The 26967-nt window shown below is 48.9% G+C and overlaps 1 protein-coding gene across 1 annotated transcript in view; it reads left to right on the plus strand.

The window, feature by feature from the left end:
* TMEM178B (transmembrane protein 178B) overlaps nucleotides 1–26967 on the plus strand; it is a 393258-nt gene that overhangs the window by 358713 nt on the left and 7578 nt on the right. The window contains exon 3 of the mRNA XM_065939814.1: nucleotides 786–923. Coding sequence (XP_065795886.1) covers nucleotides 786–923 — 138 coding nt within the window. The remainder of the gene's footprint in view (nucleotides 1–785; nucleotides 924–26967) is intronic.

Raw genomic sequence — 26967 nt, forward strand, 5'->3', positions numbered from 1 at the left:
CCTCTTCACCCCTGACCTCCTGAGAAACCAGCAAACCCTGCATAGGAGGGATAGAGTCCTTGGCAAGTATCAAGACTCAACCTAGCTCTAAAGGCCCATTTGTCTGGGTCTCACCTCCCTGAAGGGTGAGTGATCCTGGGTTAGGACCTGGGAGCCACACAGATCTGGGCTTGATGCTATGTTCTCCACTCTCTGTAGGCTTTCTGTGGGTTGCTCCATTTTCCAGATAGGGGTAAAGACAATAGCTGTCCTAGGAGGTTGGGAGAGATGCTTGCAAAGAACAGTACTGCCCCCAGCACAAACAAGGGAATGCAGAGGAAATGGCAGCTATTATGGTGGTGATCTCTCCTTCAGCGTATGGACCAGGCTGTCCTAGCTGTGTTTGCACTTGAGGATATGGTCACTGGTGTTTCCCAGCTGGCTCAGGGGTGAAGAATCTGCCTGCAATGCAGGAGACTGAGGTTCAGTCCCTGGGTCCAGAAGATCCCCTGGAGAAGGGAATGGCTACCCACTCCAGTATTCTTGCCTGGAGAATCCCTGGACAGAGGAGCCTCGTGGGCTATACAGTCCATGGGGTCGCACAGTCAGACATGACTGAGCAACTAAACAACAAATATGGTTGCCATCGGGGGCTCTGTCCTCTGCAAAGAAAGCTCAGTTGCACCAGCCTGTCTGCAAAGGGCCCCTGTGGTGCCCTGCCCCCTCCCCCCGGCCTAGGGTTGGGGTGCACCGGACCCTGCGTTCTAGGCTCTGATGCTAACTGGTACCCACCTGCTTCCCTGCAGACCTGCGCAGGATGACAGCTGGCTTCATGGGCATGGCGGTGGCCATCATCCTCTTCGGCTGGATCATCGGCGTGCTGGGCTGCTGCTGGGACCGAGGCCTTATGCAGTATGTGGCCGGGCTGCTCTTCCTCATGGGAGGTAAGGCTCAGGGGCGGCAGGCCAGGAGGTCCTGGTTACTGGCATTCTGAGAGAACAGCTGGTGGACATGAGGATGGAGGCCCAGACTCCGTTGGGGGGGCCCCTTTCCTTCACTCATTCTGACTGTGTTTTGAGTTCCTGGTGACTGCTGGTCATTGCCCCCTGGGGTCTCCCACCTGGTGTGCGAGAGACGGTGGTGATGGCATGGAAACAGGTGTCAGATGTGGAGCAAGTGTGAACCCAGGAGGTACTTGGGTATTTTGAGCACGTAGCGTGTACCTGACATATACTGTGGGGCGGGGGGCAACTGCTGTCTGGACAGTTTCCTCTTCAAAAGCCTACCTCCACCCTGATTCCTGGGTCCTACGGCTGTTGCTCCCATTTCCAACGAGGCTCTAAGCTGGTGGGACAAGACTCAACCTTCTGTCATGTGTCTCTCTCACCCTCTGTCACTGCCGTGGCCATAGGACCAGTCCAGCCCTTTGACAGGTGGTCGATGAGCAGAGCTGTGTAGCTGTGAGGGAACAGGTTCTCGTCCATGGGAAGTAAAAGTGCATTCACAGTCTGTACGGCCTCTTTTCTCCCTGAAGAGTTCAAGTGTGCTTTTTGGTCTCCTGGTTTGAGCGTCAGTCCAAAGTGAAAGCTAACCGTGAGTGTGCCCTTCACAGGGCATTCCTTGGAGAGAGGTGGATGGACAAATTGCATGCAGTTAGGAAGAAGGGGAATTGGGCTTATGCAGAAGCAATTGAAAATGTATACAGGGAAATGTGTAAGGGCAGGAGGAGAAGGGGACGACAGAGGATAAGCTGGTTGGATGGCATCGCCAACTCAATGGATGTGAGTTTGAGCAAGCTCCAGGAGTTGGCGAAGGACAGGGAAACCTGGCGTGCTGCAGTCCATGGGGTCTCAGAGAGTCGGACATGACTGAGGGACTGAACAACAGCAATAATGAGTCCCATCCATGGAAGCCAGCGTTAGTTAGATGGCAGACACCACACGAACCGCCTGACTTGGGATCTCTGATCAGGTCCTGGAGGTGGGGAGGGGCGTGGTGTCCTGCTGGAGATTGGAGGTGGCTATCCTGGATGGACAGAGAGATCTGGGGGCTAGTGAACTGTGAGTTGGGAGAGAAGAAGGAGAATTGTTGGGTTCAACTTGGCGCTAGACTTTTTATCCTTATCCCCCTGAAGGACAGATGTCCCAAATCTCAAATTCTCTGTCACCAGAGTCAGCCATCCCTGCCCAGCACCACCTTCCCTGTGGGTCCCAAACAGAGTGAGGCAGAAGCCAGGGGAGAGAGAGGCATGGGCGGCTCCCTGCTTCTTCCTTCCATCCCCTGCTGGGACAGGACCCCCCCCCTGGCCCCCACAAAACCAGCCCTACCACCTTCTCTGTGCCCCGGGTGTCCTCCTCACTGAAGCAAGGGTCACACTCAGCCTGGGATGGCCATGCTTGGTTTTAGCCGCATGGAATCTTTTTCGTTTCCACCTTCCAGTCAAAAATCTTCCATGGACCCCGAAACGTGAAAAGATCAAAGCGGAGTGGCTCTGTTTGTAGCGCGTGTTCTCTCTTAAGGCTCTTGTGGTTGTACAAAGACAGGCTCCAGTAAAACGGGGCTTTTCTAAGGCTCTAGAGAGGCCTCCCAGGAATCTGAGAAAAGCTGAGCAAACAGGCCTCAGGCATAGCAGGAATCCAGGAGCCCTGGGAGCTGACACTCTTTCATCTCTGCTCTTCCAAGGTGCTCCCACCTCCCCGCACGCTGCCTCCTCCCCCATCCCTCCAGGCCAGCCCTCCTCACCTCCCACCAGGTGCTGAGCCTTCCAGCTCTGACAGCTTCCAGACAGAGACAGTGAGGGCCCTGCTGATCTTTGCAGGCCGGCCACACACCACACCCCAGGACACTCCCCACTCACCTGAGACCTGGGTGGGAACTCTCTCCCAGAAGAGGGTAGGGGACAGGAGGGTGCCTGGGGCCCTGCCCCTCCCACCCCCCATTTGCTGGGGCACCGCCAGAAGCCTAGGGCACTGGGATGCCAGATGAAAGCCCTCAGGCTGGACTAGGGACCCGAGACCCCTCCCCACAGGAGAGTGAGTGACGGTGTTGATCACCTTCCTCCTGGTTAGTGGTTCTATTTCTTTTTTTTTTTTTGCTTTTGGCTCTGCTGGGTCTTCATCGCTGGTTGGGTTCTTCTCTAGTTGCAGAGAGCATGGGCTACTCTCTAGTTGCAGTTCTCAGGCTTCTCCTTGCGGTGGCTCTCTTGTGGTGGAGCTCGGGCTCTAGGGCCCCCGGGTCCAGGAGCCACAGCTACTGAGCGCAGTAGCTCTGTGGTGCGGGGACTCCCTTGCTCCGAGACATGTGGTATCTTCCTGGCTCAGGGATCCAACTTGTGTCCCCTGCATTGGCAGGCAGATTCTTTACCACCGTGCCACCAGGGAAGCCCTGGCTAGTGGTTTGGAATCACTGCACAGTCAAATCGCCTGCAGGGCTTTTTAAAGTACTGATGCTGGGGCAGACTCATCCAAGCTGAACAGTTGAGGTGACCCTAATGTGCGGTAACTGGGGCGGGGGGAGAGCTGGGGGAACCGGTGACCTTTAAGAGTCCTCCATCTCTGAACTGTCTGGGGATGAACCAGTCGGGAAGGCCTCTCAGAACTTGTCTTCCTTCCCAGCTCCCCCGCCCCATTTTATGACTGCTTCTCCAGCTCTTAGGCTGCATCAGACAGGGTAGCGCTGTCACAGGGCATGGGTTATTACCTTGGAGCCCTGGTCACCAAGGGTCCCAGCTAAACCAGCTTTCCCCACACATGGACACCCCGCTGGCCTTTTCAATGGAAAAACCATAGCTTATGATAAAATGGCAACATCCAGAAGCTGCTGTCCCAAGAGCTGCTTAGCGCTGACGGGAGGGTTGTCCTGTTGGAGCGGAGCCATCTTGTCCACCTTGTTACCTGTATCCACAGGTACCAAGACACTGGGGAGGGGAGGGATGTCCACACATCTCATGTTGACCAGCAGTCGGGCCCAAAGAGGTGAGAAAGAAGGACAAAGCCACTAACAACTGATCCCTTGATCCCTGGTCTTTGGGGGAAATTGAAGCTCTAGGTGGGGGAGGGTACCCTCTCCCTTTTCAAATGAGTGCCCCATCCAAGGAGGCCTTCCCAGGTGGCGCTGGTGGTAAAGAACATGCCTGCCAACACAGGAGATGTAAGAGACATGAGTTCGATCCCTGGGTTGGAATGATCCCCTGAAGGAGGGCACGGCAACCCCCTCCAGTATTCTTGTCTGGAGAATCCCCATGGACAGAGGAGCTTGGCAGGCTACAGTCCATAGGGTCGAAAAGAGTCGGACACGACTGAGGGACTTAGTAGGCATGCATGCCAAGAAAGCCAGACACGGTCACGATGAGAGGAGTGGGAGGAGGGTGGTGGTCCTGATGCCCAGAGCAGCTGCTGCCTGCTGACCCCAGGAGTCTGGTTCAGTTCAGAGCCTGGCAGGGAGCAGACTCAGAGTAGAAGCTGTGCTTCCCTGTCCCTGCCCAGCACAGAGTTGCTGAGAGGGGAGGTGTCCACCCAGAGACAAAGCCTTGTCATGAAGACTCTGTGTGTCATGAAGAGCCATCTCAGCACCAACTACTCCCGGAGCCAGAACTGGACTGGTGCCTGTCCTCCAGGAGTTCCTCTTCTAGGGGTGACCCATGGAAAGGCTTGGAGAGTCAGCTCCCTCTGACAGCTAGCTTACAAACATGGCAAAGCTGTCCCTCAGACTGTAGATATTTGTGACCAAAATGTCCCACAGCTTTAGCTCTCATCCAGATTCAGTTCAGTTCAGTTCAGTCACTCAGTCATGTCCAACTCTTTGCGACCCCATGGACCACAGCATGCCAGGCCTCCCTGTCCATCACCAACTCCCAGAGTTTACTCAAACTCATGTCTGTTGAGTCAGTGATGCCATCCAACCATCTCATCCTCTGTCATCCCCTTCTCCTCCCATCTTCAATCTTACCCAGCATCAGGGTCTTTTCAAATGAGTCAGCTATTCGCATCAGGTGGCCAAAGATTGGAGTTTCAGCTTCAACATCAGTCCTTCCAATGAACACCCAGGACTGATCTGCTTTAGGATGGCCTGTTTGGATCTCCTTGCAATCCAAGGAACTCTCAAGAGTCTTCCCAACACCACAGTTCAAAAGCATCAATTCTTCAGTGCTCAGCTTTCTTTATAGTCCAACTGTCACATCCATACATGACCACTGGAAAAATCATAGCTTTGGCTAGACAGACCACCCAGATTGGCTCAGTCTATAGCTGAGCACAGACTAGTGCCCAAGGGGTTTGATTGGACAGTCAGTGAGAACAGCTACTGGGGACCCGACCGACCACCACAGGGCTCCCAAGCTGGCCAGGTGTGGGTGTGGGGGTGGTGTGGTGAGCAGGTGGAAAGAAGGGGTCAGTAAGAGCAAAAAAGGTAAATTGAAAGTGAAGAGCCCAAAGATGGAATTGCAGTTGACTTTAGATGACCCAGCTGGGGCCAAAATAAGAGGTTCTATCCACAACTTCTTATCTGTTCACACATGAATGGGGGTGGCCCACACTGGGTGCTTCTCTTTTCCAGGATTTAACTATTTCCAGGCTTAAAGAGAGGGCGCCTCAGAAGATGACTAGCAACAGATTGTTTCATTAACGCTCAACCTAGAGGAGGCAATTAGTTACGTATGGCAGCTCTGTCGGGCCAGGAGGCTGGGGGTGGTGGGTGGGATCCAGTTTCCCTTTGGCAAGGCCTCTGGGGAGAATCTAGCTCAGACTGGCATGGCAGCATTTGGGCGCAACTGCCAGACACGAGTGTCTGGTTGAATCACCAGTGGGATTCAGATGTGCAGCGACAGGATGGCACGGGGGAAGCACAGCCTGGCGAGGAAGCAGATGACTACTAGGACCACTTGTCATTGACTCACCGGGTGCATCTAGAGCCGCCTCATGGACACGGGTCTACAAACGGGTGGGAATGTCGAAAGCCTGTGCTCCACCCCCTCAGCACTCCTCTCCCACGTCCTCCCACACTCCTGGAAGACATCCATCATTTGCCGTGAGGTTTCATCGAGGTTGACGCTGGAGCCTCCTGTGTAGACTGGTACCCGGCAATCAGTCCTTCACAGGGCGGTTGGCATAATATTTTTGAAACTATAAATCAGATGTCCACTCATCTACTACCAGTGTGCCAAAAACTTACTCTTGAATTTAAAATCCAAATTTCTTACCCTTCTTCCGAGGCTATCTCAGTTAGCTTGGGGTCATATTACAAAATACCAGAGAATGGGTGACTTATAAAGAGCAGAAATTTGTTTCCTTGTGAAGTAATTAGCCTCCAACTAATAAAAAAATAAAATAAAATAAAATGATTCAGAAAGGTAAAAAAAAAAAAAAAAAAAAGAGCAGAAATTTGTTTCTTGCTCTTCTGGAGGCCAGGAAGTCCAAGATCAAGGCACTGGCAGATCCAGTGTCTGGGAAGAACCTTCCTTCTGGTTTATAAACGTCATAGGTGGTACGTCATTGTGTCTTCTCGTGTGATGGCAGGGTCAAGAGAGCTCTCTGGGGCCTCTTTTGAAAGGTCACTAATGCCATTCACGAGGGTCCCATCCTCATGACCGAATCACTTCCCAAAGGCCCCTCCATTTAGCAGCATCATCTTAGGGGTTAGTGTTTCACCATGTGAATTTGGGAGCACACAGCATTCAGTCCATGGTGGAGACCCCCTTTAATCTGGCTCTTTCTCCCTCCCTCGACTCCCATCCTGTCCCTTCCACCATGCTCACATTACTCTGGCCACATCACCCACCTCTCTGCTGGATCTCACAGTTTCACCGCAAGGTCCTGGAGCAGCCCGATCTCTGCACACAGTGCTTTCCCCACCAGTGCCTCGTGACCGGCTCCGCTTAGGATTGGGATCCCAAATGAAGAGCCACCCCCTCAGAGAGGGCTGCCTCAACCATCCGGTTTACAAAGCTGCCCAGTCACTCTCTACATTTTAATTAATTTTTCTACAGCACGCCCACTACCCTATGACATGTTTATTGTCACTGCATTTTGGTTTGGGTTGCTTTTTTTTTTTTAAGCAGAAACCCTTGTTTTCTTGCACAGTTTCCCTGAATCAGAATTCCAGGTAGGCTTAACTGCCTGGATTTTCTGCTCAGGGTCTCCCCAGTCTACAGTTCAGGTATCCACCCAACCCAGGGTCTCATCTGAGACTGGGATCTTCATCCAAGATCATGATGCTGTTGGCAAAATTCATTTCCTACAGTTGTAAGACTCATGGAAGCTTGCTTGTGCAAAGCCAGGAGCAGAGAGAGTCTGTGACTCCTTCCATCTCTGACTTTCAGATTCTTTTTTTTAAATAGACTTTCGTTTTTAGAACAGTTTAGGTTTACAGAAAAATTGAGTAAATAGAACAGAGAACTCGCATATTCCCCTTTGCCCTAGAACACAGATTTCCCTGTTATTAACATCTTATTTTAGTACGGTACATTTATTACACTTAATAAATGTTGTTATTCATTAATGTCCATAGTTAGTTGTTTTGGTTCCTTTTTCTGTTGTTACCTGATGCCCTTTTTCTGTTTCTAAGTCCCTTCCAGAAATCCACATTATGTTGTCATGTCTCTTTGGGCTCCTCTTGACTGTGACCGTCTCTCAAACTTCCCTTGTTTTTAATGACCTTGCTGGTTGAGTACTTGAGGAGTACCGGTCATGCATAGTGTGGGATGCTCCTCTGTTGGACCTTATCTAGTTTTCTTCTAGTGATTAGACTGGGTTATGGGTTTGGGGAAGAAGATCACACAGGTAAGGTGCCATTTTCATCACGTCATTTCAAGGGTACGTGCTATCCCCATGATTTATGATGGTTGAGATTACCCTTCATCCCCTGGAGAAAGGAGTATGTGTCAGGCTTCTCCACTGTAAAGTTACCCTTCTGTTTTCTCTGTTTCCATGCTGCCCTCTTTGGAAGGAAGTCAGTAGGCACAGCCCACACCTAAGGAGTTGGGGGCTGTTTCTCCGCCTTTAGGTGGAATAGCTACATAAACTATTTGGAATTCTTCTGCATGGGAGATGCATCTCTTATTCCCTGTTTATTGAAAGTAAAAGCGTTAGTCATTCAGTCGTATCCAGCTCTTTGCCACTCTATGGACTGCAGCCTGCCAGGCTCCTCTGTCCATGGGATTCTCCAGGCAAGAATACTGGAGTGGGTTGCCATTCCCTTCTCCAGGGGATCTTCCTGACCCAGGGATTGAACCTGGATCTCCTTCTTTGCAGGCAGATTCTTTATTCATTCATTTTAATGTGGACTCATGAATGTTGACTTTATAGTCTGAGTCATAATTCAGTACTGTTTACTTTGTTGTCCAGCTGTCCCAGTTTTGGCCGCTGGGAGCACGTTCAGTTGGCCCCATGCCCTTTGGTATACTCATCACTGTAGGCTTTTGATTTTGCTTTTTGTGAGCGTTTCCTTAGTTTTGGGCACTTCAAGGTGCTCCAGGCTCATCTAGTGTTATTTCCTGCCCTCATCTTAGAACTGGCCATTTCTCCAAGGAGCCTGGTTCCTTCTGTTGGAGAATGCTATTGGAAATCAAGACCTGGATAATGGGTGTCTGCAGTGTTTTTTAACATTCCCCAACTGACCCCCCTTCCCACCACCAACATAGACGTCAGTTCCATGAGCCCCAAAAGCTTATCTGCTTTGTTCTCCAAGGTACCCCCTGAGTCTGAAAAGTGTCTGGAGCCTCCAATATCTGTTGAATGCATGTATCAAAAGAGGGAATTATGTACAACAGAGAAAGTGTTTTGTTTTTTCTTGATTAGAGCCAGCAGTCCTTCAAGAAATTAGCCTGTCTTATCTTCTGTTCCTGGTCTGACCTTCTCCTCTTCCATGGGGTTTCTTATTCTCCTTTTATCTTTATTTGAACAGTCCTGGAGTCTGTCTCAAATTCCTTTTGGATGGAGGGTATGAATTATACATGACCTCAGAAAGAACTTTCTGTCTTCAATTTGGTCTCCTAGAAAGTTAGAAATGGAAGGGGGCCTTAGAGACCATCCAGTTCGACCTTCTTGTATTTCCAGATAAGAGGAGTTATGTCGGCCGTCCTAGGTCACAAGGACCTTGATAAAGGTCCAGCAGTTCTGAAAACTTACAAGCCTAGAATGAAAAGGGTGAGGCATGGGTGTCTGGTGGCAGAAATGGAACCAGGGCCCAGTCGGGGATGCCAGCCTGGCTTCTTATGGCCCATCCTGCTGTCTCTGCTTCCAGTTCCCCGTGTGGGAGATCCCCATGACCCCCTGTGCCATACACGTCTGCCCACAGTGACATTGTTCTGATTCTGTACTTCTAAGCAAATGCCAGTCTCAGAATCTGTCTCCATTCCCTTTCTGTTCCTCCCTTCTCAAAGCACAACGGGGTGCATGGAGGTGGCCAGAATTGAGGGCACAAGTGCTCATGGGAAGAGGAAGTCTAATTTAAAGGTCCTTTTCCTCCCACCTATGGTCAGCATAACCTTGTCTAACTCCGCGGTCAGTCAGAAGAGCAAAGAGGATGCTCCCAGAGAAGCTCCAGCTATCCACTTTGAGTGACTGCAGTCATCTGCAAGCCAGTGATGCTCAATGACACCCCTCCACCAAGCCCACCAGAGAGCAGCTGTGTGGTACCTTGATAAAGGTCCAGCAATTCTGAAAATGTCCCTGGTAGCTCAGCCGGTGAAGAATCTGCCTGCAATGTAGGAGACCCCAATTCAATTCCTGGGTCGGGATGATCCCCTGGAGAAGGAATAGGCTACCCACTCCAGTGTTCTTGGGCTTCCCTGGTGACTCAGATGGTAAAGAATCCACCTGCAATGTGGGAGACTCAGGTTCAATCCCTGGGTTGGAAAGATCCCCTGCAGGAGGGCATTGCAACCCACTCCAGTATTCTTGGCCTGGAGAATCTCCATGGGCAGAGGAGCCTGGCAGACTGCAGTCCATGGGGTCACAAACAGTCAGACATGACTGAGTGACTAAGCATACTCACAAGCCTAAAATGCAGAACCCAAGGTATGGGTGTCTTGACTGGGTGAATGTGTCTTCCAGGCAGTGAGTGGAGTGGTTTTAGGGATGCTGTTAAGTAGGACAACATCCAACCTTCCCCATCAGCCTCTCCCTACTGTCCTCCCAACCACCAGCACTGCTCGGAAATGTGGCTAGGACTGAGTTTCTACAAGTTCAGTAGGAACTGTGTCTCAACATTTGTGACTCATGGTTAAGAGAAGCGTGACCCCGTAAGTTAGATACTATTCTGGGGAGGGAGGATACAATCGATAAGCCAATGACTTAACATGATGCAATCTTATAAGAAACCTTCAGCAAACAATAGCTGTTACTCTTCTGTGTAAATGGTACTAAAGTGGTAGTGAATATTACACACGTACCCCAAGTGAATTCCCTTCTAATCGGCAGAAGAGAGTCTATAATCTGTCATGACCAACAAGGGCGTAAAGCCCACCTACCTCCCTTGCTGAACAGCGTCTATAACTTCAGGTGAGATTTCACTACAACGTCACAACTCTTCTCTTGACTTTCTATCTTACAGCCTTTCTCTCGCAGTCCTCAGCAGAGATTCACAGACTACTTCATACCCTGGGATATATCTTGCCCTTTGGAAGGTGCATATTTGAATATATTTTAGCATTTGATGATTGCATTCAAAACCAAGACCATTGGGGAGAGGAGGCACATTGTCAGGAAGATTAGGAAATAACATTGTGTGCCCCAGTGTGGCTGGGGCTTCATTTTTGCCTTAAGAGTTGAAATAGACCCCAAAGCACGTGCACCCTTACCACCCAGTGGGACCTCCTCTGTTACAGATTTGCATTTTGGAGGAGAATGGTAAGTAAGCAGCCCTGGCTCTATAAACCCTAATCTGGTCAGTGGAGGCCTTGCCAGAATGGCCTGTCACCTGCCCATCAAGCACTCAACACAGCCACACCACTACACATCATCCAGGGCAGATGCTCATTCATGCATTGCTTCAATTTTCTCACCTGTAACACAAGGCTAATAATAGTACCCATTTGAGGCATAGTTGTGACTATTACAGAGTTAACTCATATAAAAAGTTGCCATTGTTCTCAATAAATTTCTAGAGCTTATTATTTTTACTACTGAGATGCTCCTTTTTTTTTTTTTTTTTTTAAATGACTGCCTTCAGGGACGCTTTGCTTTAAGCAGCCCCATGTCACCAGCACCACCAACAGCATGCAAAGACATACACACCACAGGGTGGTGAAGATGAAATTGTTGAACAGATATTATTTCTCTGGCTAATCACCACCCTACTCATGCATTCATTCAATATTGATTGCCTGTACTATGTGCCAGACACTGATTAAGCCCTCGGGCTGTGGTAGGAAATAGGATCAAGTCTTCATGAAGCTTGCATTCTAGCTAGAGAAACAGACAAGAAGCAAATCCCATAAAGTAAATACATGATCTGATATCAGGGGGTGAGAACAATGGAGAAAAATTAAGCTGGGAGGGAGATAGAGAGTTCTGGGGGGCCATCATTGTAGGTGAAGGGCCAGTGGGTGGGGATGGAGGCCCCTCAGGGACGGTTATGGTGAACAGGGATGTGAGTGAAGGGAGGATGTTGAGCCCTGGGAAGACTCGGGAAAGATTAGTCCCTACAAGAACAAACAGCAGGTGTAGAGGACATCCTGGGATGGGGATGAGCTTCTTGGGTCTGAAAAAGCTGAGCTAGAGGAGAGGGTTGTGTCAGGAGCAGAATGAGATGGACATACTCCCAAAGCTGGGTGGATGGTGTAGGGCCTTGGAGGCCATGGTCTGGGCTTGATTGATTCTGCCTTACCCTCTGTCTGTTTCATAGATTGCTCTGGACTTCTCCCCTGGGCGATCATTGGATATGGTGTGACATTTATCAGTGGTCTGGCCTCCTTTGGGGGTCCCTGCAGCCGGGGCTTCTTCAGCCTGCCATGCCCAGTTGCAGTGAGTGAGGGCATGATGTCTACACCTGGGATGGCCAGGTTAGGGTAGGACAACTGTCGTGTACCCCCCAAAGGTGCTGCATTGCCACACACCTGGTAACATCTTTCCCCTCCAACTGGGACCAGCTCCATAATTTGTGAGGAGCAGGGTAAAATGAAAACTTGGACCCCTTTGTTGTTCATTGATCAGTCGTTCAGTTGTGGCTGACTCTGTATGACCTCATGGACTGTAGCACACGAGGCTTTCCTGTCCTTCACCGTCTCTTGGAGCCTGCTCAAACTCATGTCCCTCGAGTCGGTGATGCCATCCAACCATCTCATCTTCTGTCATCCCTTTCTCCTCCCGCCTTCAATCTTTCCCAGCATCAGGGTCTTTTCCAGTGGCCAAAGTATTGGAGTTTCAGCTTCAGCATCAGTCCTTCCAATGAATTTTCAAGACTTATTTCCTTTAGGATGGACTGGTTGGTCTCCTTGCAGTCCAAGGGACTCTCAAGAGTCTTCTCCAACACCACAGTTCAAAAGCATCAATTCTTCAGCGCTCAGCCTTCTTTGTGGTCCCCTTATTCAAACATTATTAAGAATTTCAAGATGGCAACAGCAGAATATTAAAGCCAGCACACAGCTGCTCATGTTGCAGGCCCTCAAGCCATCTCCGCCTCCAGCATTGCCCCACACCCAGACTCCCCGATCCCAAGACACCGCAGCCTTTTGCTACAGAGGCTCCCAGAGAACTTGAAAACAGAACAGGTCACCTCCCTGTTCTGCATGTAGCTGCCCTCCTCCCTAACTGAGGCCAAGTCTGCTGGGCTGAAAATCACCCCTTGCCCTTTGATGACTGGATAATCATGCAGAACAAGTGTTCCCCCTTCCCTCACATCAAAAGCTGGCTCTCCAAACATTGCCGACACAAGCTGCTAATAAGACACAGTGGAGTGTTTTGCCTACTGCCAACAGGGAGAGGAGCATCTTCCAAAACTGACAGGGTCTCAGACTGGGGAGGTGAGGTTGGAATTTATTGAGACTTGGAACCTTCGTGTAAGACCTTTACATTTCTGTGGAGGCCTTTGATTAAGATTGGGTGAGAATATTGATAACATCCCAGATCGGTGGAAACAGCAGGATTGAAAAAGCCTTAGCACTCATGCTGTCTGTTGATGCTTTAAATGAAAGAGTCGATGGATCTCCCATGTGTGCTTGCTAAGTCACTTCAGTTGTGTCTGATTCTTTGCAACCCCATGTGCTATAGCCCACTAGGCTTCTCTGTCCATGGGGTTCTCCAGGCATGAATACTGGAGTGGGTTGTCATGCCTTCCCTCCTCCAGGGGATCTTCCCAAGCCAGGGATCAAACCCATGTCTCCTGTGTGTCTCCTGCATTGCAGGCAGATTCTTTACCTGCTGAGCCATCAAGGATGGATGGATCCATCCAACTGAAGGATCTCTTGGGAAGTTCCTATAATGCAGTTCAACCCCTTGCATGGGCAGGGCAGACCCAGAATTGTCAAGGTCTAAGGAAGGGAATGACAGGGTTGGTTACTACAGATGGTAAAGTGTGGTTGTGGTGCAGCGTCTAGGCTGAGTCTGGGTGGATGATTTGGGGTCCCACTCAGGATGAGTGATTTCTCCACAACCCTGGTGCCTACCTGGCTGTCATGCCTTCACCAACACAGACTTGCACAGATATAGCCCAGACTCAGGCTGGGACCCTGACAGCCTGTCTTTCCTGGATTAGAAATATTAACAGGACTGCCCCAAATTGGGGTCTCTTGCTTCCAGACAATGCGCCATCAGCATGAATGGGTTGGGGAAGTGCAACCAAGAAGAGTGGGGGGTTGGCACAGGTAAGCTGGAAAACCATCTCTTTCCTGGAATCATTGTCAAGAAATAAGAGATTTCTCCAATAGCCTTTCCAGTGGGAGCAGAAAGACCCAGAAGGTGGTGGCAACACCACAGAGCTTGATTGCCATGGAAACTGAGGTAATTTCTAAAGCAGCCTCAAAAGCCTTCCTCCCTGTGGTTCTTCTAGGATGTTCTTACAGAGTTGTGCAAACTTCAGAGAAAGGGAACGTGGCTGCCAAGCTCCTGCCTCTTGAAACTAGGCATCAATCAAAGAAAAATGCTCATTCCTGGAGTAAATGCACAGACCCCTCCTGTCGGCCTTAAAAGCTGCTCCCCAGAAACAGTGACGAGGGAGGCGCTGGTGGAAGTGACGAATGGCCTCTCTCCAGTCCTGGGTACAGAGAGAAGAATGAGGACCTGGAAAGGTGGCATCAGAAATAGCCACACCCAGGGAAGGGGGTAGGGGGTTCCACCCTCAAGAGGCTCCTTCGCCCCTACTGCTTGGATGTCTATGATGCATGATGTGTACAGGGTTGGAGGGCTTCCCAGGTGGTGCTAGTGGTAAAGAACCTGCCTGCCAGTGCAGGAGGCATAAGAGACATGGGTTCAATCTTCCTGGGTCAGGAAAATCCCCTGGAGGAAGCTATGGCAACCCACTCCAGTGTACTTGCCTGGAGAATCCCATGGACAGAGGAGCCTATACAGTGGGCTATACAGTCCCTGGGGTCGCAGAGTTGGATACGACTGAGCACGCATGCACACCATACCAAGAATCATAATGTAATCAGACATATTAAGCCATATTTGAAATATTTCCGTAACAAATTCTAACTCAGTTCAAAAAATGTTTCTGTGAACATACACAATGCTTTAAAAATTGAGTAAACATAGGTCTTATTTTAAGGAAGCTTATTTTCTATACCTTCGATAGAGAGTAGAGTGGGTTCTATCCCTGAGTCAGGAAGATCCCCTGTAGAAGGGAATGGCAACCCATTCCAGTATTCTTGCCTGGAGAATCCCATGGACAGAGGAGCCTGGCGGGCTACAGCCCATGGGGTCACAAAGAGTTGGACACGACTGAGGCAAATTAGCATGTACACACACATGTGCAGAATTGCTCAGGGTACCAGACATAGGGAAAACATCCCAGACCAGACTCAGGGGCACCCTGAGGATGTCACCAACAGGTGAGCTTGGGTGCGTGCACAGTAGGACCCCAGCTCCCTCTGGGGACCAGAGGGGTGATCTGGAGAAGCAGCCCAGGTCAGAGAGCTGGGGGCAGGGCCAGGCAGCCCCCACAATGCAGAGTCAGGCACACCTTGGGCCCAGGGCTGCACCCCCTCCACCACCCTTCACCTCACTGTGAATGATGACCCCTGTGGGTATAGGTGGGGAGGAGCTTAGGAAGCCCAAACCAGTTGCTGTCTACATTGTCCCACGATCTGCTGGTGATGGCCTTGAAGGTCTAGGAGGTGATGGTGGGGGAGTGATTCTCAGGAGACCTGAAAGCATGATACTGGAGAAGCTTTGTGAAGACAGACCCAGAGGTGTCAGTCAACTCTGCTCTCCTGGACATGCTTCTTCATCCAACAGAACTAGGGCTTTTGGGACAGATGGGGACTGACTCACTTTTTGTCTCCAGGTATATAATATTTGGTGGCTCAGGGGTAAAGGAATCACCGGCAGTACATAAGATATAGGAGATGTGGGTTCCATCCCTGGCTCAGAAAGATCCCCTGGAGAAGAACATGGCAACCCACTCCAGTAACCTTGCCTGGGAAATCCCATGGACAGAGGAGCCTGGCAGGCTACAGTCCATGGGGTCGCAAAGAGTCAGACATGATTGAACAACTAAACAAACAAACAGAAAATTAATTAGAGAATGAGGGCCAGTGTAGAGCGTTTCTCTCCCTGATGTTCTAGAAGTCTCCTGATTTCAAATATGCTTTGGTCTTATCAGATCATGTCTCATACCATGTGTTGTGATTTGGGGTTTGGAAAATACCCTCACCCCATCTATGGGAGCCATCAGAGCATCAAGAATGTCCAAGATGTGGTTGTGAGAGAGGAGAGCCCATTCCCCACTTTAGTGAACCATTGGAATCTGCCAAATGTTCATAAGTCATTAAATAAACAACCCCTTAAGTACCTGCTGAGTACTTGAGGATAAAAAATAAAATAAAACTCCTGCCTGCCTGAGAGTTGCCCACAATCTTAGAGGAGAGTCAGACATCTAGACCAGTTAGTCTGATAAATGGGCTGTTTCCCTTTTCAGGACTGACAACTTTACAATGCAAAATATTAAAAACCATAGAATTCTGTGTCATTTCAGCAATAAGGAGGATGAGGACCTCTTTGATCTACCTGTCTACCGTTCTTGGGGAAGGAAGGTGCTGGTCACCCAGAATGAAAGTGAAAGTTGCTCAGTCATGTCTGACTCTTTGAGACCCCATGGACTGTAGCCTGCCAGGCTCCTCTGTCTGGGTTTCCCCAGGCAAGAACACTGGAGTGATTAGACGTTTCTTCCTCCAGAGGATCTTCCCGACCCAGGGATCAAACTGCAGTCTCCTGCATCGCAGGCAGATTCTTTACTATCTGAATTACCAGTTCATTATGAGTCAGGTGACAACTTTTAGTTCACAGAGCTCCAGAGGGAGGGGAAGTTCCCATTTGACCTTCAACATCCCCCACACCACCACCCCAAGAGAACAGGTGGAAGAGGCAGTGAGGAAGGGAAGAGCTTACTTGTTGGCGCATCAATGCTGTGTCCATGGCAGATGCTGTCCAAACGTTATTTACCTTTCATCTTTCTGGCAGTCCTTAAGGTCAGCATTACTATGCTGATTTTGTACATAATGAACTTGACCCAGAGAGCCAAGAAACGAACTTAGAGTCATGCAATTAAGTAATGGTGGAGCCTTAATTTAAGTCTTCAGATCGATACCCCCTCTTTCTTATCTGTTCCTGGAACATGTGGGAGAAAAGAAATGGGTACCAGACAAGGCCACCTGGGATGAAGGAGGCCTAAGAAGTGAAGCAGAAGGCAGGCTCAGGCTCCCCCACCAGCTTTCATTAGTGTATGAAGGCCAGAGGGGTCCTCCTCTCCCCCACTTGCAAGGGGCAGGTAAATGTCCCTTTCAGTAGGACAGGAGGAAAATGGGTAGAGAAGACCTTAAGGGCCACCCAAGCAGAGTGATCAGTGGGGACTGTGGGTGCCCGGAGAAAGGGAGCCTCTCTCTCCTGGGGATTCAGGGGCAGCCTCACAAGGAGGCTCAGGATTGAGGCTGCGGGAGGACTTCAGTAAACTCGCCCCTTCAAGGGCTTTTCATATCCATTTATCAAATGAAACTGCTCCTAGGCTTGGAGTTGGCCACTCTTCAGAAGCAGTCCACCAAGTCTTTATTTATTCATTCTGGTTTAGGATTTCACATGTCATTAATACATTTCCGTTCTTCCATATCTCTATGTAACTAAACTCTATTGTGAATGAAGCAAAAACGAAAAAAACTTTCATCATTAAAAAAAAAAATGCTTAAGCAGCTTTGTGTCAAGTTAAATGTAAATTTAATATGTTATTTGAACCCATAATTTTGGCCCTGGGGAGGAAGGGATCTGGTAGCTGTGTCCTTCCTACTATACTACCCCCCACCCCTGCCAACAAAATCCAGGAATACCTTAAAGATTCTACCACCCTCATGGGCTACAATTTATTCTAAATAATAAATTAAAATATCCTCTCCCATTTAGCTCTTAACGTTTTCAACTGAAATCACATTTCCCAGAAGCCTCTGGGTCACAGATTCCTAGGGTCTTTGAGTTAGTACAGCCAAGGGCGGTGAGATGGCATTCTCTCTTTTTCTCAGCATTCCCATCTGGGCCCGTAAAGTAGGAAACTTCTCTCCTCTCTCTAGAAGGATACCAACTCTACCTTTAAAGAAAAAAAAATATATATATGTTTATGTATATATATACACATATATGTGTGTGTATATATGTATATAAAATCTATATATATATATATTGGTTTTTCTATTTGGCTGTGCTGGGTCTTAGTTATGGCATGTGAAATCTTTAGTTGTGGCATGCAGACTCTGAGTTCTGACATGTGGGATCTAGTTCCCTGACCAGGGATCAAGCCTGGGCCCCCTGCATTGAGAGCACAGAGTTTTAACCACTGGACCACCAGGGAAATCTCCCCAACTCTACCTGTTAAGGCCCTGCTTCCTAAAGGAGAAGAGGTAACTGATTGCCGGTCAGTGAGGTTGCCAGAGGAGGCTGAGCTCCTGGGCCCAGCAGCATCTGGGTTGTCTGCTTTTGCTTGGCCTCTTTAGTGGCCAGCATTCCCGGGATCAAGGCCCACCACCCAGGCCAGCATCAGGAGGCCACATTGGAGGCCTATTTGTCTTTCTTTTTCTGGCCCACCAGTGTGAGTCACTTCTGGGTGAGTGTATCTCTCTGCAGAACCAAACATTCCCTAGGGAAACTGTCCTAAAATGTCAGCCTAGTGGGGGAGAGGATTACTGAGCTTGGTGGTGGCCAGGAGCCAAGCCACAGTCACCATACTTGCCGTAACAGTGAAAAAGCTGATACCTTCTGTCCTCTCTGCCTTCTTTCTGGGACTTTCTTCTCATCCAAGTTTGAATTCAGGAAATGAAGAGGGGTAAATAAGGACTATTCCCTAAATCTCCCAGACATGAGTGGAGGTACATGCCCACTCACAAGCCAGCAGCTCTGTGGGGAGGAGCCCGCTGATGCGTGGGGGTCCACACTGAGCTCCCCTGGGGCTTCTGACCACAGGTCGCTCTGCCCATTGGGTTTGGTTTCTGGCTTCCTGGGAAGCTACCAAAAGTCTTATTGAAAGAGAGTTGATGTTCTAGATCTTGATTCCTTTCCTTTCTCAACCAAAACATCCTGAACCTCATGGAAAACTCACGTCCCTCTAGAGGAAGTCACCCTTCGACCCAACATAGACCAGAGTGAAGTTATGTGTGGACTGTGATCGGTTTTCCTAGCTATCTGGAGAAGTCAGCCATGAGATTTTTATTAGCTAAGCCATGAGTCTGAGGGTCACCTCAGACTCCTTATGGCCATTGATAATGATAGGCCCTCTTCTCCCAATCTCACCATCTAGTAGATAAATCTTACTTAAAAATCACCATGTATAGAATCTTGTTGGGGAAGAGAAGAGCTTCTCTGCTTACACTGCTTACAGTCCAGTGCCAGAGACAATACCCAAGGACATGAAAGAGCTGGAATGAGAGAAAACAAGTGGCAAAAGCATGGATTTGAATCCTGGCTCCAGTACCTAGCAGCTGTGTGATCTTGGGCAATTTACTTAACCTCTCTGTGTCTTACTTTCCTTTTCTAAACCTCATAAGGTTTTGCTTTGAGGATTCAAAAACTACCATTTCTAAAGCTTTTGGAACAAGGCCTATCATATTATGTGAAAGTGGAAAGTGAACAGTGAAAGTTGCTCAGCCGTGTCCAACTCTTTGCGAACCTCATTGACTATGGAATTCTCCAGGCCAGAATACTGGAGTGGGTAGCCTTTCCCTTCTCCAGGGTATCTTCCCAACCCAGGGATCAGATCAAGGTCTCCCACATTGCAGGCAGATTCTTTACCAGTTGCGCTGCCAGGGAATCCCATCGTATTATAAATAGTACAAATAAGTGTTGGATTCATATAAGGCTATATATGTGTTCAGTGGCCCAGTGGTGGGGTTACAGCATGCCCAAATCACTTGGGTACAGGTTTTCATCTCAAGGGAGGGCCAAGCAAAGCCGACAGATGTGCCATGCATGTGGAAACATAAACCAAACTAGGTGGCAGGCTCTCCTGATCTTCTGGCTACCACCCCAAGCCTCTCTCTTCTACTAGTGATCCATTGGCTTGGATCAGATAGGGCAGAAGCCAGAGAGCCAATTTCTTCCAGACACTTAAACAGCTGGGTCCCTATCCTTCTACGTTTCAAATCAAGGCCATTTCGAGCTGAGCCTCATATGCACACTGATGGCGAATAATGACATCTAATGGTGTCATTCACCAGCCCTTCTGTGCATGTGAGAACCAGCATCTTCTCTCCAGGTGACTCATGTCTGACAAAATAAGTGACAGCAAGTCCTAGAACAATTTAAAGAGAATGGTACCTTTTTGTCCCAATACCTAGAGTCATAGAATCACTTAATCAGAAGAATCTTAGAGATTTGGTCTACCCCCTGTATTCTGTGTTCAAGGAGATCATAGCCAAGAGAGATGAGGTGATTTAATCCACTTCTTCAGAAAGAATGGAACCAGAACCTGGGTTTTCTAATTCTTGATGGAGTTGTCTTTCCACGGAGCTAAATCCTGGTCAGTAGCAGGTCTTCTCCCGGGAAGCTGGTGCGGGCTGACCCTGGGGGACCTCTGGGTGGCCCTGGAGAGTCTCATGATGACCAAGACAGTGACTCAAACATAATGAAAGATCAGTTTGTACTGGGCTTCATGCTGGCTCGGTGGGTGGGAGGGGGTGGTGAGGTGGGATGGGGGTGTGGAGATGAGGCTTTCTCTTGTATCTACTTAGGAAGATGACTGGTACAGTGACCAGAGAAGTATATAGTGTCAGAGATGGCCTGCAGGAGGTTTCGTATGCCTTCAAGCATTGTCCCCAGAAAGAAATCCAGGGCAAGGTTGCCCTCTGCTCTAGAGATTCTCAGAGTTTGCTCTATGGACCATTGTTGTTTACCAGAAGGCATTGGTTTAGAAAGAGAAGAAGAGGAAAGAGAAGCAGGAGCAGGAAGATGGCATGTTCTAAGTGGCCTTCCGCTTGGAAGCTCACTATTCACAGCTTGAGAATGTTCCTTTCTGCACAGCTGTGGACGCCAGTCTCAGCCTAGTTAAGAAGCCAGTTGGATCCACTAACTCTCAGCTCTGAACCAAGGCCCAGATGGATAGGAAGCTGCAAAGATTCACACTGAGAAAAAGGTGATGCTGTTCTGTTGCTTCATTTGCCCTCTAGAACTCTCTTTCCTGTCCTGTTTGGAAAGCTCACAGCTCACCACAGACCACCAGACTCAGATCTTCCCAGCTTTTCACTCCTTGAGGTGTGGAATATCCAAGGCCAGTGGGCAAGAGTGAAGGGGGCCAGTGGTTGCGTCTCCCGGAGGATGCTGTTTCTTAATGGGGCCAATGGAAGCCATTGTGATGAGTAGCTCTCGGGTATTTCCACAATCAAATAGTTTGAGGCTTTACAACAAAATCAGGTATTTGCTCTGTTCCTTATACCTTGGAACCTTCAGCAGATTATTTAATTTTGAATTATTATACGAATTATATAATTTATGGGATTTGCATGTACATATATGATTTGCATAAATATATGTAACCTCACAGCAACTTCAAGAGATACAGAGGATACAAAACCTGAGACTTGGCTTGAGTCAAGTGCATCTGCCTGAATTTAACCATTGTGATCACAGAATGGCTTCCTTGGGAGAAAGAATGGTGGTGATGTTTAAACAAAAGAAGAAAGAAGGGGGCACTTCTCTGGTGGTCCAGTGGCTAAGACCCTATGCTCCCAGTGCAGGGGGCCTGAGTTCAATCCCTGGTCAGGGAACTAGATCCCACATGGTGCAACTAAGACCTGGCGCAGACAAATAAATAAATACATTTATTTTTACAAAAAGAAGAAAGAAGGAAAAGTGTTCTGTGTAGACTAAAAACAGTAAGAATATAGCTCTCTCAGTCCCATAGGCAATAGGCATTTAATAAATGAATTTTATAATTTAGTAAATGGGATAGCTGTAAATGCGGCCTCTGCATTCCAGAAAAACCAAGGTCAGAGCTTCTATAGCACTCAAAAAAGGTCCCCAGCTCATGTCACCTAGCGATTTCCAACCCTTCTCTGAGGGCTGCTTCCTTTTACCCCTCCTGGTTGAGCACAAGCTTCGTTGCAAACCCACCAATGTCAGGATGTAACCCCTGGTAGATGGTGAAACTGCCCTGAGCCCCAAGATAGGTTCTTTTACCAAGATGGGTCTCAGGACTGTTTTCTGAGATCTTCCAGATCCCATGGTTTGAGTTCCAACAAAGCACACAGAACTGAGGGTCCTGAGTGAGCACTTTGTCTGGTCTCTGCTGAGAACAAGTGCTTCCCAATTTGGCACTTGCCCTTCGATGAGGCCGGGAGAGAATGGAGTGGGTGATGGAGATGAAAAGCGGCGAGCACAATTTTTCTTGTCCTCCAGAACAATTTTTCTTCGTCCTCACTTAAAGCTTCCCCTTTCTAATATTATACCTTACCTATAGAAAGCAATTTTAACTTCTCTAAGCTTTTCCACATTTATTATTATAGCTCTGCAAAATAATCCTGCAAAGAGGGTATTATTCTGATGCTGAATTTCTATAGAAACAAAAATGCTTCCTGAAATCCAAGGTACCCATTGAAACACAAGGTAGGTAGGCACGGACATGTGTGGGCATGCACACACACACACACACACACACACACACACACACACACATGCACACACACACACACACACACACACACACACACACACACACACACACACTTCACCAGCCACAAAATGATTTAGGAGAAAGGAGAGTGGGAGGGCCAGCTGTGGCATCTCTTTTATTCCCTTCTGTCTTTCCAAGTCCATATTTTCACTTAAAAGTTCCGGAGCCCAGAAATCCGTCTCCTCCAGTGATATGGATTTACTGCACAGAGCTGTGTGTAATACAAACGGAGACATCGCTGCCATGCCAGCTCTGGAGGCAGTTATAACGTAACTGGACAGAGGCTAGAACCGGGAATAAGAGAAGGTTCCTACAGCTAATTGTCAGACTGCCTGTTCCAGACGGAAAATGTTTTAAGGATTCTGAAACAAATGTGGACTGTCTCATGCCGGGCATACTCAGAGAAGACTTCTTGGGAGATTCGGGACTTAGACTGGGCCCTGAAGGAAAAGGGCCAGGACGGCTGCCAGGACTCTGTGCAGACTGGTCAGAGGGTGGGAATGGCAGAGTCCAGTCTAGGAGACGCGACAGTGGTGCTCTGACCTTAGTCAGTTCCCATCATGGCAGCTGAACCCACTGACGCTCTTTTCCCAAGAAAGAAAGGGCTCGGTCTTGGGTGTAGAGGTCACCAGGGCCAGTGAACTTGTGATCAAATCTAACATACACCCAGAAGAATAAGTGTTTTGATGGGATGGAGTGGGAGTAAATGTCAATGCATACATGAGGGAGATGAGATGGAGAAGAATCCACCTGATGCCCAGCAGCTATCATTTTGTATGGCTGGCTTTAGATGCCTGTTTCAGCTACCGGCTGGCCATCAAGTCTGGTAACATAGCCTTATTTTATCGCATATGGTACACGTTCTGTTAATAAGCCAATTATTATATACTCACCTGTTGTATCAGAGACAGAGGAGCCTGGTGGGCTAGAGTCCATAGGGTCGCAAAGAGTGGGACATAACTGAAGTGACTTAGCAGGCATGTTGTATCAGATCACACGTGCTGCCAAAACAAAAAACCACACAGTGGGTAGCTTAAACAAGAGAAATTCATTTTCACACAAGCTGGAAGTCCAAGAGCAAGGTTTCTGAGGCCTCTCTCCTAGCCTGCGGATGGCCTCCCTCTTGCCACCTCTTCCCATGGTCTTCCTTCCCTTTGGGCATGTGGCTGTCTTGTGTCTCTTTGTATGTCCTAATCTCTTCTTACGAAGTTTCCAGTCACACTGACTTACACCTGGAGATGGTGCTCAGTTGTGTCCAACTCTTTTGACCCCATGGACTGGGATTTCCCAGGCCAGAAGACTGGAGTGGGTTGCCATTTCCTTCAACCCAGGGATCGAACCCCTGTCTCCTGCAGCTCCTGCATTGGCATGAGGATTCTTTACTACTAGTGCCGCCTGGGAAGCCTCAGATTGGCTTAGGGCCCACCCTAAGAGCCTCATTTTAACTTCATTAGCTCTTCAACAGCCCTATCTCCAAATACAGTCACATTCTGAAATATTGAGGGATTAAGCCTTCAGTAATTTATGAGGACACAATTCAGTCTATGACTCCTGTGTTTCCAGATTTGGTGGCCACCCTGGGGATATGGAAAAACCAAGGATGAAGCTCCAAGCAGTATTATAGGAATGTGGAAGCTTTTCTTTACAGCCAATGGCAACCCAGCTGAACCAGCCAGGCCCTTTCGTCCCTCGAGTCGGGGATGTGGCATGCCTGTGGCACCATCATGCCCGGACAGAGACCAGCCTTGCAGCGTGCAGACACAGCCTCAGGGATACAAGCACTGCTTGCCCTGGGGGTGTGGTGGCATTCACGCAGCGACTCTGCCCAGAGCAGCTGCAGAGTGTGGAGAATGATGGATGGTTCTGTCCTAACTCGGGGCCCCATCCCCTGCAGCCTGTTCTCCCTCGGAGCCTGTCACCACCCCCTGCCTCATCCCAGCAAACCCCTGAGGCACCTTGGCTGTAAAGCCCCATGTGACCTGCCTGCCGGCTGCTGCTGACGCAATGGTATATAATTCAGCAGTGATTTATATTCCATGCAGATCTGAGCAAAGCTATAAAGCGCTCTCGAGAGCCAAATGCTGCTGAGGCGTTTCATCTAAGCAGAGGAAGGGTTTGTGTACATCAGCTTCCCCGGATGCAGAGCACTGTGAGAGGAGGAGGGAGCCTTCTTCTGTTTGCTGATTTGCTTCTTTACGGATTTCCAGATCAGAGAAGGGTGGAAGGGGGAGGGCCTTGGGGAGGGCTCCGGCTGCTCCCCGACCTCCCTGACACACGCCCACGAGGGCACATTGGCACAGACGGGGTCAGGACAGAGGCCCTCTGATTGCCATAGCAACAAGGCGCCCCGCGGGAGTCAGGGATAGACGTCACTCCGTACTCCCAAGAGCAGATGTCGCCCAGATGGATTTCTGGCCCTGGAAAGCTGCAGAAATTCCACTCCAGTGAAGTTTTGGGTGCAACTTGGTCACAGAAGGAATAGCTATTCGGGAAAAATGCCTGTGCACACAGTATGAGACCACCCTGCATTCCTGCGAGAACCTTCGCCAGGCCCTCGGTTTCCTAGGCAATGGCTTCTTGAATTAGTAAGAGCACTTCCGCCGCCCGGCCCGAGACTGCAATTTCAGTGCTATTTCTCCACAGGGTTCGTGGCTCTGGGGTTCCTGCTGAGGCTTCTCTGACAATCCCTGAAGGGAGTGGAAACACGTGTTCTCCTGTCTCCTCCTGTGGATGCTAAAGCAGCAGACGCACAGGAGGCCCCATCCCACCCGCCTTACATACCTGCAGCCACTGCTCCGAAGTGCTCTGAACAGGGGTTGATGCCAGAACTCTGAATATCAGCTTAAAAATACCCTAGTAATCAACCTTCCAGCTGGTACTGGGTTCAAACCATTTGGGGGCTGCAGAACAAGTGCTCCCTCGTGACATTCCACAGTTGCAAGAGAATTAAGTGCCCCAAAATAATGCTCTCCCAGTCTGGCATTTCTTCTTTTTTTTTTTTTTTTAATTTTTTTTTCAGTGGGTTTTGTCATACATTGATATGAATCAGCCATAGAGTTACACGTATTCCCCATCCCGATCCCCCCTCCCACCTCCCTCTCCACCCGATTCCTCTGGGTCTTCCCAGTGCACCAGGCCCAAGCACTTGCCTCATGCATCCCACCTGGGCTGGTGATCTGTTTCACCATAGATAATATACATGCTGTTCTTTCGAAACATCCCACCCTCACCTTCTCCCACAGAGTTCAGAAGTCTGTTCTGTACATCTGTGTCTCTTTTAATATTTTGCATATAGGGCTATCATTACCATCTTTTTAAATTCCATATATATGCGTTAGTATACTGTACTGGTCTTTATCTTTCTGGCTTACTTCACTCTGTATAATGGGCTCCAGTTTCATCCATCTCATTAGAACTGATTCAAATGAATTCTTTTTAATGGCTGAGTAATATTCCATGGTGTATATGTACCACAGCTTCCTTATCCATTCATCTGCTGATGGGCATCTAGGTTGCTTCCATGTCCTGGCTATTATAAACAGTGCCGCGATGAACATTGGGGTGCACGTGTCTCTTTCAGATCTGGTTTCCTCGGTGTGTATGCCCAGAAGTGGTATTGCTGGGTCATATGGTAGTTCTATTTCCAGTTTTTTAAGAAATCTCCACACTGTTTTCCATAGTGGCTGTACTAGTTTGCATTCCCACCAACAGTGTAAAAGGGTTCCCTTTTCTCCACACCCTCTCCAGCATTTATTGCTTGTAGACTTTTGGATAGCAGCCATCCTGACTGGCGTGTAATGGTACCTCATTGTGGTTTTGATTTGCATTTCTCTGATAATGAGTGATGTTGAGCATCTTTTCATGTGTTTGTTAGCCAGTCTGGCATTTCTTAACGTGGCAACTCATCCAGAGATCCAAGTTTCTGTGCTTCAGGCATTAGGTTTTCTGTAACTTACAAGTGAGGAGTCCCAGGTGGCGCTAGTGGTAAAGAACCCGCTTGCCAATGTAGGAGACTTAAGAGACACAGGTTCAATCCCTGGGTCAGGAAGATGCCCACTCCAGTGTTCTTGCCTAGAGAATTCCATGGACAGAGGAGCCTGGTGGGCTACAGTCCATAGGGTCCCAAGGAATTGGGCATGTCTGAAGCGACTTAGCACACACATGCAACTTACAAGCGAGGATTCATGTTTGTAGTCGGTGCCGTATCACCGATGGCCCCAGGGTGCAGGGCAGGCAGGAACCTGTCGGAAGGGTGATCAGTGTGTCCCACTTAGCCCAGGTCTTTCTCATTTTAGGACCAGAAGTCACACTTCCCAGGGACACACTCTCTATCCCACCAACTCCCAGACAAGCTGGGATGGTTTATCACCCTGCTAAAGAAGAAGGCAGAGAAGGCAATGGCACCCCACTCCAGTACTCTTGTCTGGAACATCCCATGGATGGAGGAGCCTGGTAGGCTGCAGTCCATGGGGTCGCTAAGAGTTGGACATGACTGAATGACTTCACTTTCATTTTTCGCTTTCATGCATTGGAGAAGGAAATGGCAACCCACTCCAGTATTCTTGCCTGGAGAATCCCAGGGATGGGGGAGCTTAGTGGGCTGCCATCTATGGGGTCGCACAGAGTTGGATACGACTGAAGTGACTTAGCAGCAGCAGCAGTAGCAGTAAGGAAGAAGGACTTTGAAAGAAAAAA

Source organism: Muntiacus reevesi, chromosome 6 (assembly GCF_963930625.1).
Source record: "Muntiacus reevesi chromosome 6, mMunRee1.1, whole genome shotgun sequence".
NCBI classification, from domain to species: Eukaryota; Metazoa; Chordata; class Mammalia; order Artiodactyla; family Cervidae; genus Muntiacus; species Muntiacus reevesi.